The following is a 14,268-nucleotide window of genomic DNA, read 5'->3' as shown; positions in this document are numbered from 1 at the left end:
CATTCAGTCAGTGATGCCATCTAACCATCTCATCCTCTGTCGCCTCCTTCTCCTCCTGCTCTCAATCTTGCCCAGCATCAGGGTCTTTTTCAATGAGTCAGTTCTTCTCATCAGGTGGCCAAAGTATTGGAGTTTCAGCTTCAGCATCAATCCTTCCATTGAATATTTAGGGTTGATTTTCTTTAGGATTGACTGGTTTGATCTCCTTGCTTCTGACAAAGTGTGGCCCACTGGAGAAGGGAATGACAAATCACTTCAGTATTCTTGCCTCAAGAACCCCATGAACAGTATGAAAAGGCAAAAAATGGAATATTGCTCAGCCTTAAAAAGGAAGGAGATTCTGACACATGCTACAAGGAGCAAGAATCCTGAGGAAATCATGCTAAGTGAAATAAGCCAGTCACAGAAAGACATACTATATAATATCATCTATATGACGTATCTAAAGTAGTCAGATTCATAGAGACAGAAAGTAAAATGGTGATAGCTGGGGGCTGGGAGTAGGGAGGGGTGGGGAATTGTTTAATGGATATAAAGTTTCAGTTTGCCAAGATAAAAACATTCTGAGGATCTGTTGAACACCATTTGGATATGCTTAACACTACTAAACTGTACACTTACAAGTGGGTAAGATGATAAATTTTCTGTTATGCTTTTTTACCACAATAAAAGTAAATTAAAATGAATTACCTGGAAATCCTTCCGGCATTAGAGCAATAGCTGGGCAATGGCCACCAGGGGGCGCTATGCTCCCGTTTCATTTCACGGCCCTCTCGACCCTTTCCACTCAGCGGAGCCAGCTGAAGGTTTCTAGCGGAAGGGGGCGGGGCGGGGGGATGCCCTAGGATCCTGGAGAAAGTTAAGAGCATCTCTCTCCTCCCCGCCTTTGCCAGATGCACCAGCCCAGCAGAAGCCCCAGCGCTGCATGGCACCCCCATCACATGCCGGCCCACAGCCGACTCAATCCCGCGGTTTCTCTGGGTCTCTTCCCTCTTTGCTGGAGATACCGCCGGTCCTGAATAGAGTGCGCCCACCATGCCTAGCTGCCCGCCAGTCTTCAGATTGCCCAGGGGCTGGAGAAGACCAAGAGGTGTAAGAACTCACGTGCCCCCAGGTTACCCAAAGATAAGGGAACACGGAAATTGACATGGGTCAGAGACCCATGCCAGGTGCAGAGAGTTCGCAGTCAACCAGCCCTGGGGTTTGCCCACTCACCTGCTCGCTGTGTGTGTCGTAACCTCCTGGGGGTCTGAGTCTCCTTATCTGTAAAATCTATGTTAATACCCAGGAGGCTGGGAAGAAGTTAATGAAAATCCCTGAGGCTTAGAAAAGCGCTCAACCGATGGGCTAATTACCATTCCTTGCCCTGTATCTGACGCTGGCCTGATCTCCCATCGCCTCCCTCTCGACTTTGCACTTATTACTTAAGGATCCTTTCCTGAAGAAACTCGAACCATGATCCTCTGGACCAGACAGGGTCAGTGATTTAACCAGGCAGGACTCACTGGGTTGCAAAGAATAGAAACCCATTGAGACTACCTCAAGGAAACGAAAGTGTCTCATGGAATCCAAGAAGAAAAAAAAATCAAACAGCAAAGTGCTAAGAGGAGCAGACCCAGGATCTGGGCTCTTTGGGGACCCTGGACCATCCTCTCCCCAAAGCCTGCTTTATTCGTCTCCTCCACACGGGACATGTGCCCCCACGCCCTGCCACCAGCCCACGGGCCCTGCTGCTATTCCTAGAGCACGCCAGGCACGCTCCCACCTCAGGGCCTTTGCACCCTTGTTGCCCTCTGCCTAGGACATCCTAGCTGTCTCCTATGGGTCGCTACCTCCCTGCTTCTAGTCTTGGCTTAGGTGTCACTCCAATGGCACCTCCCTTATCCAACTGTTTGAAAATTGCTGCCCATCTTCTACCACCAGCATGCTTCAGCCCCTCTCCTGCTTTCTTGCTTTGTTTCTTTAACCTAAGTTCACAAAAAATAAAGAGAGGGGTAATTATAATCCTTCATTTATAGCCCACTCTCATCATCATTTAATTATTTTTAAATTTTAATTATTTATTTGGCTTCACCAGGTCTTACTTAGCATGTGGGATCTAGTTCCCTGACCATAGATTAAACCCCAGGTCCCCCGAATTGAGAGCACAGCGTCTTTAAACTGCTATGCCACCAGGGAAATCCCAGTGTTTAATTACTAAATTTAATGATGTAAAACCCTGAATCCAAACAAAAGCTACAGTCTTGACAATAACCTACATCTGACCAGATGGTTCTCCCTCCCATCATAATCCCCTCACCATGGTCTTCATCCTGAATCCTTTAGTTATTCTTCCCTTGTTGCCTTCTTATAGTTTATTATTGCATATGTGTGTATATATTTTTAGTTACTTTCAACACGATATAAAGGATTTCGTGTTTATGTAATAGGGTGTTTTTCGTGGGATATTCGATCTCAGATATTCATCCACGTTGCAATGTATTATGGCTGTAGTTACTATGTTTTGACTGCCAAGTAGTACTTCGCAGTGGGAATTTATTCATCTGCTCTCCCATAGATGGGCACGTGGGTGTGTCCCAGTTTTGGCCACTGTGGACAGCACCCCTGTGAGTATCCTTCCATGTAATTCCTGGTGCAGATAGGCAAGCATTTCTCCATGGTTTATACTTTGGTGTAGAATTGCTGGGTCATAGGATATGGACATGCTTGGCTTTGGGAGAGAAAGTCAGAGTAAATTCCACATTGTGAATTGGTTGCACCGATTCACATCCCCACCAGATGTGTTAAGAAGGCTTTCTTTTTCTCTACAGTGCTTACACTTTCTGATATACCATGTATTTTACTTATGTCTTTGTTTACCACCTATCTCTGCCCTGCACCCCACTAGAAGGTCAGCACCAGGAGGGCAGAAATTTTTTTAACTCTTTGGTTCACTATTACATTCCCAGTGCCTGGATCAGTGTGTAGCACATAGTAGATGCTCAATAAACATCTTCTGACTGGATGAACAAGTCGATGGCCCCAAACAAGAGCTGAGAGCTCCTATGATGTATTATCAGTCCAATTACGTGGGGATGGGCTGATTTCACCCTCTCTCTCTCTCACTCCAATCCAGGAAAGGACCACTGCCAAGAACTACTGATGCCGGGACCCCCAGACCAATTAAGTCAGAGTTTCTGAGGGTGGGGCTTGGGACATAGATAGCTTTTAAGCACCCCACGCCCACCCCCTGGAGATTCTCCCTTGCAAACAGAGTGAGACCCAGAGCTCAAAGGGAAGCCGTTCATCTCACCCAGAGATGCTCAGGCCCAGTGCAAGTCCCACTGGACCCGAATTTCAGGGTGAGACTCAGGAATCTGCAACCTCATGATCTGGACACAGCCATCAGAGCAGGTCCCACCCAGGCCTCGGAGCCTGTGGATGCTCCTCGCCCACCAGGGCCAGCTGTGATGTTCCGGTTCCGGCATTTTTCTAACTCTGCCTCCAGTTCTCAGCAGTAGTGAATGGCCTTTTATCACTTGCCACCCTACTCACGTCCTGCAGCCGCAGGTAGTCTCCTGTTTTCAGTAGAATGCGCTGAGTTCCAGGGGCCCTGTTTCAGTCCCCAAGACATCTAAAGAGTCTTTCTTGCTCTATTTCTTGTTTCCCACTTAAACTTTTCCCCTTACTGCTGAGGGAAAGGTCACAGCTGGTCCACGGGCCAGGATGTAGGGAGCTGGACAGAAGAATTCAGAAGGGCCTTAAATCACTCGGCTCCTCGGGATGGAGGGCAGGGCTGGCATCTGCCTCTCAGGGCTCGTGCCCCAATTGTACATGACGTTGGCATGGTCATCGGGGTCACCCATCTTGTTTTATGTCCCACAGAACAATTCCCACACCTTTACTTCCCGCTCCAGGGGATTTAGCCCAGCACTGAGCTCCCAGTAGTTGCTCAGTAAAGTCTGGTTACTTTCAGACTCTTTCATACACCATTTGAATTGCATTAAATTCACTTCAGGGACTTCCCTGGTGCTCCTGTGGTTAAGAATCCACTTGTCAATCAATATAGGGGTGCTAAGTCACTTCAGTTGTGTCCAACTCTTTGTGACCCTATGGACTGTAGTCTGCCAGGCTCATCTGTCCATGGGATTCTCCAGGCAAGGATACTGGAATGGGTTACCATGCCCTCCTTCACGGGGTCTTCCCAACCCAGGGATCAAACCCGTGTCTCTTGCGTCTCCTGTGTTGGCAGGCCGGTTCTTCACCACTAGAGCAATGGGTTCAATCCCTGATCCGGGAATATCCCATATGCCGCCGGGCAACCAAGCCTGTGTACCACAACTACTGAGCCCGCACTCTGGAGCCGGCAACTACCGAAACCCAAGCACCCTAGAGCTCCCATGAGAGAAGCCACCGCCACGAGGAGCCCGAGCAGCACAATGAACAGTAGCCCCCACTCGCCACAACTAGAGAAAGCCCGCACGCAGCAATGAAGACCCAGCACAGCAAGGAAGACCCGAAAAGAAGTAAATAAATTTTTATAAAGTTTGTTTTAAAAAAACCTCCCTTCAGTAACTTCCATGGCTCTCAGGATAAAAACTTCAAATCCATGCCAGACCCTGCGTGGGGACCTTGTCCACCTCAACTTGCCCCAGGCTCACCCCTGATCCATTCTCAGTGGTCACTCCAGCTTCCTCTCTCTGCTGCTTTAATACACCAAACTCTTTACCACCTCTGGGCCTTTGCACATCCCCGCTCCTCCACCCACTGGCTTATCCACACTACCACTGTGGATCCTTTGGCGGGTAGCTGAAATGTCACCTCCTCTGAGAAGCCCTCCCTGATTCCCTAGACCTCGTTGGACCCATTAGAGGCCCTCATAATATCCTGAACTTCTTCATAGCTCTTGCAAAGTTTTGCAATCATACTTAAAATGATTCTTTGATTCATGGCTCACACTGCCACTAGACTCTGAGAAATAGAAGAGCCAGAACCATGTTGTTTGGATTACCTCCTGTGTCTCCCTGCATAGCCTAGTGCCTGGCTTAAGGGTTGGGCTCAGTATATTTTGGACACATAAATGAGTGGATAGATGGATGGAGGGATGGTAGGTAGAGAAAGGGAGGGTACTTATCTAGTTGAACACATAAATGAGTAGATGAATGAATGAATGGATAGATGGATGGATGGATATGAGAACAAAAAATAAGTCATTTCTTTCTGCCATCTTTCCATGCTGCTATAATAGTGCACATGAACATCTTTAAGAACATTGATAATGCTGAGAAGAAAGACAAACTCCAAGTTCATTTAGGCCATGCTCCAAAGTCATCATCTGGCTTTTAATTGTTGTTTGTTTGTAGTGGAAGACTTTCCTTGAAAGGTTTATGTGATTTCTATTGTGACGATGAAGCATGGCTACATGGGTGAACTGGAAATCATTGATGATCACAGAGCAAGAACATCACTGCGAAACTCACACGCAGGTTAAGTAAGTGTGATTAGCCTTGAATTTTACGTATCACTCAACGATCTAGAGAAGTGACAGAATCATCTTCTTTCATCTCATTGCACTGATGACCTCAGCTAGTATCATGGCTGCAAGGAAGTGAAACAGAAACACACAGAAGAGAAAATCCTGGGATTCTTCTATGAGGGGTGTCATTCCTACACACAATTCATTTTAAAAAGAGTTCATGATGGACTGCGTTTGTTCTATTGGCTCCTCCACTGGTGTCGGAGCCATCTTTCCAGTGGATTGTGAGCTCCATGAAGGTCAAATTCTTTTCCCCTCTTTGTAATTTCTTTCTCCCAGGATGGTGGGGGAGCCAGGCTCTGTACTTCAGCTACTCTACAGTCCAGTTGAGAGGGCCCGCCGTGAGGGCCATGCTGCCTTCAGCTGGATGCTGAACAAACACCACGGCAGCACTGGTGGTGTAGGAGGTGCAAAAGCATTTTGGATTCAAATCCCAGCTCTGCCACTCACTCCCTGGGGGAACTTGGACAAGCCGCTTTGAGCTCCAGGAGATATTTTTTTTTTCCATCTGTAAAATGAAGACAATATTACCTACCTTGTAGGACAATTGTGAAGGGGAGTGGGGATTACATAAGCACCTTGGCACATAATAGACACTCAATAAATGACAATGCTTATGTAATAAACACCAGCCATACCACACGAGGGTGAATAAGACGCAGTCCCTTATCTCAAGGATGTCTCACTCTAGCAGGGACAGATTCCACTGAAGTGGCTTGTTGCAATAAAGGGTGTCCTTTCAAGGTATATGCGATGTAATGCAGAAGATGGGATGAGTTCAGGGAAGGCTTCTCAGAGGAGATGACCTTCAGTCAGACATTAAATAGCATTGTACAGTCTGGAGTCTTCAGTTCTTCTTTCCAACTTGCTGCTAAATTTCCAGGTGACCTTGAGCCAGCTTCTTCTCCACTCTGAGGTCCCCAGACCTCCTTCTGTAATATAAGGTTGTTCAGCATCAGCTCCAAATCTTATGGGTTACAGCCTCTCTTGAGAAGAATCTACAGAAAGCCAGAGCCCTTCTAGAAAAAAAAAAGCACAGACATGTAAGTCTGTAATGGGAGGACAGGAGAGCCATCAATGGACCCTAGGCTACAACGCCAGGGCTCAGCCATCCCGTTGGCACAGTAGCACCTCAGAGCTGGCCCTGCCCTCAAACACAGCCTCTGTCTTTAGTCTGTGGAGGCACAAGCAAACACAATCATAATCCAATCTGGAAAAGCCCCCCAAGCACTGGACAGCAGGAGACAGCAGGGCCCTGGGGAGCTGGCGGGGGTGGGGGGTGGGGAGGTCACTCCGGCTGGCTGGGGAACCAGAGTTCCGTTCTGGGAAAGCTCCCCTGAGCCGTCTGCCCTTGACCTTGCCTAGTTTATCACCATCTGCCCTGGAGAGGAAGAGGAGCGTGGGCTGCTCTGGGCAGGCTCCCAAACAGGCCGCTGACCCCCGTTTGCCACCCAGGCTGGAGTTCCCGGACGCATCCTTCATCTTCCCTAATCTAAACACCCGCAGGCCCCGCGTGGTCCATCCCCCCCCCCCCGCCCCCCACCGCCCAGAAGATGTGTTCTCAGTTGCATCCAGCTTGCTGGACAAGGGAGAGCTGGCCCTCCCGTTAACACTTGAGCTGCTGCGGCCACCTGCCTCCCTGTCCATCCAGCCTGCCCTCGCCTAGCGTTTACTGAGCACCTGTTGTTGGCAGGCATCCCTGAATGAGACTACAGAGGACCTACCCTTACCTTCCTTCAAGGTCTCTGCCTCCTGGCCTAGGTCCCCCTACTCTCCTGAAGGCAAGATGTTCTTGCTACCCCTACTTACCTGGAGCGGGTTAGTTGTCTTGGGGGAAGCTGGCTCTGGGCTGGCTAATTGGGTACTGGGAGGAGACTCAGCTCTGAGTGGTGTCTGAGCATTGCCCTAAGCGGCTGTGTGATCCTGGGCTTAGTTCTTACCCTCTCTGCGCCTCAGTGGGCCCATAGGTACACTTCAGATTTCATGATTCCCTCTGCCAGCCCCTCCTCCCTCGCCTCCCCCAGAAGAGTGGAAGGAGAAAAGAAGCCTACCCTAGAACGCTTTAAGATCTTTCTTTAAACAACCTCTGGATCCTAATACATTCCTTAGAGCATTTATTGAGCATCTATTGTGTACCAGGCCCTGGACTGGGCGACTGGAAGGTAAAAATGACTCAGATTCAAGCAGGAGACCAAATGGACACCCCACTCCATGGCCTGAGTCCTGCTGGGGTCAGCGAGCCTCCGGGGGTCCCGGGGGGGCCTGGTCCAGCATACGGGGCGCCCGAGGACTCGCGTGTCAGCGCCGGCGGTGCTTAGGGCCGCGATCTGTCTCCTCCCCTTCCTCCTTCTCCGCCCCCTCCCCCTTCCCTCCCCTGAGCGCAGCGACGGCCGCCTCCCACCCGCGGGATCCCGGCGTCCGGCCGCCGGCTCACGCGTCCGTCGGTCGGCTGGGTAGTCTGTCCGCGCGCGGAGAGCCCAGCGCCCCGCCGCGCGGCCTGGGAGGGAAAGGGCGCGGAGGCGGGACCGCGGCTCCCTCCCACTCCGGGGGGAGCCCAGGAGGCGGCGGTGCTGAAGCGTGAGCCGGAGAAGGAGGCAGAACCGGGGAGAGGCGGTGAGAGCGCGGGGTGCCCAGGGACCCCACCCCCGGCTCCTTCGGGAGGCCCGCGCGCGCTTTGGGGAGGTCTGGCCTGGGGGCGGAGGGTTGTTACCCGCAGGGCGGGAGGCATAGGCGATCCAGCTCCCGGCCTCGCCTGCTCGGTGACGCGACCCCTGAGGGGCCCTGGGCCGCGCCTGCAGCGCCGCGCATCCTGGCACCTCCCGGCGCATCCCGCATCCCTCGGCCGGGAGCGGGGAGGGGGAGCGCTCAGGTTGCTGAGGAGGGGGCGCCGCAGGCGAGGGGTCTTGGAAAATCGCGCCGCCAGCCCCAGCCCTCCCTTGAGGCCTGCCCCAAGGGAGCGCGACCGGGCGACCCCCTTTAGCCCCCCTCGCTGCCCGCCCCCCCATCGGTTCCCCATTGTTCTCAGCCCATCTCTCTCCCGGGGAAGGGGGGAGGGGGTGCCGCGCTCTGGTCTTAAAGGGCCCTCTCCCTCCCCTTCTTGTCTCCTGGCAGGTGGCGAGCGCGAGTGGGGTGGGGCGTGCCCACGGGCCCCCGCCCCCCTCGTCCCCCAGCCCAGCTCGGGAGCCGCAGCCCGGATCGGGCCGGGAGTAACCGCCGCACCCCTCCCCCGTGCGTTCTTCGAGCCACCCGGGCCTTCCAGGACGCCGTGGACCTGGGTGGGGGGGTGGACAACGGGGACAGGGACGCCCCCTTCAGCGGGAGCCGTCGGGGGGCGGAGGGGGGTGCGGACCTGAGACAAGGCCAGCAGCCCCCCTGGAGCCAGGCGCAGGGTCTAAGAGCGCAGAGGGCCGGCAGGGCGCTGCGGAGAAGGCAGGCTGGGGCCCGGCCTCCTCCGGGGGTGACAGGCCCTGCCGCGGCCAGTAGGAACGGGGGGACCAGCAGGAAAGAGCCCGGACCTAGAGTAGAGGCGGCTGCCTCACCCCCTCGTCTGAGCCTGGAGGGAGCCCAGGGACTGAGAGCACCGTTTTCCCCCTCCTAAGAAAGACACTTGCAGAACACACCTAGCCGGAGACAGCTCTGAGGGGAAGGGATCTTGGAGCCTGGAACATTCCCCCACCCCCCCCAGCCCCCAACACTCCTGTAACTGAGGCCTGCGGGCCTGAGAGGGGCCGGGAGGACATAAAGGAGGCCGGACAGTCCTTGCTGCCCTCCCTGGGGTGAGAGGAAGCTCCCCTCCACCCCTGCCGCCAGCTCCCAGGCCCAGGAGGAGCTGGGTAGGGCAGAAGGGGGTCCTGGCCCCTCCGGCGGCAGCGGCCATGTCACGGCCAGGCCAGGGAGTGATGATGCCGGTGAACGGGCTGGGCTTCCCACCGCAGAACGTGGCCCGGGTGGTGGTGTGGGAGTGGCTGAATGAACACAGCCGCTGGCGGCCCTACACGGCCACCGTGTGCCACCACATTGAGAACGTGCTCAAGGAGGATGCCCGGGGCTCCGTGGTCCTGGGACAAGTGGACGCCCAGCTGGTGCCCTACATCATTGACCTTCAGTCCATGCACCAGTTTCGCCAGGACACAGGTGAGTGGACTCGCGGCCCTCCCCTCCCCACCACCGCCACCATCACCATCGTGGCAGGATGCTGAAATGCCCCCAGCATCCCTGAGGAGGGAACCCAGAACTCCAGAAGGTCCACCTGCTGCTCCAAGCCCCTCCCCCTAAACGGGTCAGTCTAGCCTAGTCCAGTTGAAGACCTGGCTTTCCATCCAGCCTCTTATGTAGGGCTGCGGATGAGTTATATCGCTTCTGTGAGCCTCAGGTTCCCCCTCTGCAGAATGGATGGGCCAGTGTCTCTCACGGCTGTGTGAGGGTTAAATAAAACTGCTCACTGAGCACAGAGCCTAGAAGATCATTAGCGTTCAGTCATCAGAGTGAAAGGGCTTTGCGTGCACTTCCTCAACTGATAGTTTTTCAACCACTACGGTCAGTCTTACCATGTTCGTGGTAGTCCTGGTAGTAGTGGCTGTCCCATTTTACAGATGAAGAAACTGAGTCTCACAGAAGCTGAGCGATTTAAACTCAGAGCTGAGATCTAAGCCCAGACAATGGGCTTCCAGAGCTGAAACTCTTAACCAGAATCTCATATTGGCTCTGAGAGCTGGTGTTGTTGGGAAGATGTAGCGGTGGTTGCAACGATGGGGGCAGTTGAGGGGGGTTGGTGGTGTTAGTGGTGGAAGGGTGGTAATGATGGAGGAAATAGTGTTGGTGGTGATGTCACTGGTTGTAGTGATTGTGGAACTGGTGGTGGTGGTGATGGTTGTGTTGGTGGTGGTCTTGGAGTGGTGTGATGGGGTGGTCATGGTCGAGAGAATGAGGCTGATGGCATCTTGGTGTTGTGTGATAGGTGATGATGGTGATAAAAATGAGGATGTGATTAAAAACAGCATTTGCTTGCCATCACTGTGGGGACCTGCCTGAGTCATCGTTGCCTGGTGGTCTGTATGAAAAGCTTGGTGGGCAGTGAGGGATGCCTCTTAGAAGTTGCCAAGAATCCTTGACATGATCACCCTCAGGAATCCAGTGATGGAGGTTTGAGGGAGCTACAATGACTTCCTAGATGATAGAACTGCATGTAACAGCCTTGGGGATAATAGAACACATCCCATCTCTCTAGAGCTATACTGTCCAATATGGTAGCCACTAAGCCCTTATGGCTATTGAAATTTATGTTAATTAAAATTAAATCAAACTTAAAATTTAGTTCTTTGCTCCCACTAGCCACATCCACATGCTCAGTGGCCACAGGTGTCTCGTGGCGACTATACTAGACAGCATAGGTCCAGAACACTGCCACCATCGAAGAGAGTTCAAGTGGCTAGCTCCACTCTAGAGCATCGCTTGGTGCCTACTGGGTGGTCCTCACATGTGGAAGCAGGTAAATTCATGACAAATGGTTTGTTGTGACTTTTCCATACATCTGTGTCCCCAAACTCTGGGAATTGGCAGCAGTCACTGGTGGTACCATTTGTTCATTCATGCCATCATTGACTTACCGACCTCCTGTGTGTCAGACCCCCGTGCTGAGCGCTAGAATACTATAAGGGGCAAGACCTCCAGGGTCAGGGAAATCCAATGGTTAAGACTCAGCTTTCACTGCCATGTCCTGGATTCAATTCTTGCAAGCTGTGTGGCACAACCAGAAAGAAATACAGCCGGGGTCCAGAGTAGAGGTCTATTTGTGGAGGGCCTATGCAGGAGACCCCTGTGTAGTTGGCAAGCATGGGAACACATTAACCACACAGATAATCAGTTGCAGGTCTCAGAACATGGAATAAACTTGGTCGAGTAGTGGTCACAGAAGGCTCATCTGAGGAAGTCAGGTTTGACTAGAAATCTAAAGAATGTTTGAGGGAAACAGCTTCCCAACAGAGGGAACAGCTAGTGCAAAGGCCCTGTGGCAGGAAGGAGCAGAGTACGTTCAAACCCATTGCGTTTGGAGTGCGGTGGATGAAGGGAGGTGGTATGAGATAAGGTTGGACTGGGGGAGAATGAATCCATGTGTATGTGTGGCTAAGTCCCTTTGCTGAAACCATCACAGAGTTGTTCATTGGCTATATCCCAATACAAAATAAAAACCTTTAAAAAAAAAAAAAGAAGATGAAGTTCGAGCAGGGGCTGGACATACAGCCCTGGAAAGCCATGAAAGGGGCTGTGGATTTGATCCTGAGGGCAGAAGAAGTCACTGTCGAGCTCTTGGGCCAATCCTTCCAGAGAGGCAGAGTCCCTGATGAAGAATTGCTGGGCATCCCCTGCCCCATTCACTCTGGCTTATTCCAGAACCATCTCTGGTGGTGGGCAGGGATCTGACAAAGCATTCTACAGGTTCAGAGCTAGTGCTGGGCATGGGGTGACTTTTCCAGGGCCTGACAGGTAGTCCTCAGAAGCAGGAATTGCCCCATTTGAGGCCGCCAAGTTGGCCAGCTTGTCTGTGATCCCCACACCTCTGTTCTGGGCTCCTTTTCCTTCCCACACCCTCACTTGGGCTCCCAACTCCCCAAACTCCCTCCATCCCCCCTTTCAGGGGCCCCTTACTCTTAATGGCATTCCTTTTATCGATCAGCCTTGCTGGATCCCCCAGAAGTTCAGCGTCAGTCATGTTCCCACTGCCCCCTCCAGGAGCTGCTCACTCCACACCTGCCCCCTATTTGCCGGAAAAGAGAAAAGGAAAAAACCCACTCAGCCCTCCACAGGCTCCTGGGAGCCTGCCAAGACCCCCCAGCGAGGGAGGAAAGCCTGGAAACCTCTGGGGCCAGCAGGAGACCTGGGATGCCCGGATAACTGCTGGAGGGAGAGGCAAGATGTCTCCCACCAGGAGCGTTATAATGTGCTCACCCACTTCTCCCAGGATCAATACAAAGTCAAGGGAGGACATCTGGTCCTCACCCTTCATGATTCAGGGAAGAGCCTCGAGCAGGCATTGTCACCTCCCCAGACCTCAGTTTCCACATCCATGAGATGCCCAAGAGCATTGTTTTGCCAGCATGGTTGTTGAGTTGGTGGAGAGAATCACACACCTTATTTTATCCCACAGACCTTAACTAACTGATTACCCACCATGTATCCAGCATGTATTGAACACTACAGATACCTGAGAGATGAGGAGGAGATCCTAAATCTTGAAGATTGTGGCACACACACACACAAAACAATATAAAGTTGTGTTATAAACCCGAAGCTCGCATGTATGTATTGAAATGAATACAGCCTCTCTTTAGATTTTTCTCTTTTTAATATCTATTTTTATTTATTTACTTGACTGCTCTGGGTCTTCATTGCAGCACATGGCATCTTTGATCTTCATTGTTGAGTCATGCGGGGTCTTTTCTTTATGGCATGTGGGATCTAGTTCCCTGATCAGGAATCGAGCCCAGGCCCTCTGCATTGGGAACGCAGAGACTTCGCCGTTAAACCACCAGGGAAGTCCCCTAGATTTTCTAATTGTAAGATTCTTGACAAGTTCATTGCAGCAGAATTCTTAAGTCTTTGTGGGAGGTAGCAACATACCCCAGTGACCCTGACATTGGCACCACAGACTCTCTGATAAGGTCAGATAGAAATAGGTTAGCCTCTGTGGATCCTACAGTCTCCATCGTAACTGCCGCTGTAGCCTGACTCTGCCGCTCTAGTTTGAAAGCAGCCAGACAGTATGCAAATGAATGAATGGGTCTGTGCCTTAGTAAAACTAGTTGCAGCCACTGAAATTTGAATTTCATATCATTTTCACGGGTCATGACATATTCTTCTCCTTTCTCTCCCCACTCTGGCCCCCATCCACCAACCATTTGAAAATCTAAGAACCGCTCAGCTCATAAGCTGTGAGAAAGCAGGCAGCCGGTGGACTGGACCAGTGGGCTGCAGTTCACCTCCTCCTAATATATTCTTAGCCCGCCCATGGAGCAGGACAGTGCAGATGCCATGGTACGCTCAGTGTGGCCTGTATGAAATACTCGCTTCTTGGCGTGTGCCGAGGTGTACGTGTGTGTGCACACACACAGCGCTGCCCCGCCTGTACATCATTGACACCCAAGTGCCCTGTCTATAAGCCTGTCGTGCTGCCAGCGGAAAGAAAGCCCAGGTGTCAGGCTTGGACCACAGGGGAAGGGCCAGCCCTGGTCCCATGGGGGCTGCTGTTTGTTCAGCCGGTGCCCCGTCACCTCTCCCCTGCTGGGCTGTTTTCATCACTCGCCACGGGGGATGAGTTTCCCTTTGAAGCTCCGCAGATCTGGAACCCACGTGGCAGGGATGCCAGGACCCTGGCGTTCCTTCCACAGGGACGTCTGCTGCGCTGTGGGTGATAATGGGCCAGCGTGGCACTGGTCCCCCATAGCTTTCCCAGTCTTCCTTTGTCTTGAGCCAACCAAACCAGAATTTCACAAATGGGAAAACCAAGGCAGAGGGGTTGGCCCAGGTGGGCAGAGCAGCTGGTGGCAGAGCTGGGTCCAGGAGCCAGAGGGGTTCTCGGAGGAAGGTGTTGGCTCCCACCAGCAATGGGAGAAAGATGTGGGAACCCCGCCTGTCCCCCATGAGAGGTCACCTGCTGAGAGCCACTTACCTCCCTGCTGCTGTGGAGGCAGGCGGCCACCAGTGAGGGCTTCACCCAGACCCTAGATCCTCCTCTTGGTCCCCTCATGGGACAGAGA

At 52.6% G+C, this 14,268-nt stretch overlaps 1 protein-coding gene and 1 long non-coding RNA gene across 2 annotated transcripts in view; one reads left to right on the top strand and one right to left on the bottom strand.

Moving 5' to 3' along the window:
* Positions 1 to 5,347: 5,347 nt before the first annotated feature.
* LOC136145915 (uncharacterized) lies at positions 5,348 to 8,245 on the bottom strand. Its single transcript, XR_010658868.1, has 3 exons — positions 8,226 to 8,245; positions 6,154 to 6,534; positions 5,348 to 6,023 (listed from the first exon to the last, which is right to left on the bottom strand). It is a non-coding gene; the product is annotated as an uncharacterized lncRNA (long non-coding RNA).
* Positions 7,925 to 14,268, top strand: part of DTX1 (deltex E3 ubiquitin ligase 1) — a 39,246-nt gene continuing 32,902 nt past the window's right edge. Inside the window, exons 1-2 of the mRNA XM_065904690.1 lie at positions 7,925 to 8,128; positions 8,627 to 9,649. Of these exons, the coding sequence (XP_065760762.1) occupies positions 9,391 to 9,649 (259 nt within the window). The 5' untranslated portion in view covers positions 7,925 to 8,128; positions 8,627 to 9,390. The remainder of the gene's footprint in view (positions 8,129 to 8,626; positions 9,650 to 14,268) is intronic.

This window comes from Muntiacus reevesi, chromosome 13, assembly GCF_963930625.1.
Source record: "Muntiacus reevesi chromosome 13, mMunRee1.1, whole genome shotgun sequence".
NCBI classification, from domain to species: Eukaryota; Metazoa; Chordata; class Mammalia; order Artiodactyla; family Cervidae; genus Muntiacus; species Muntiacus reevesi.
The sequence above is the reverse complement of the archived record's forward strand: the minus strand, read 5'-3'. Positions and strand labels throughout refer to the sequence as shown.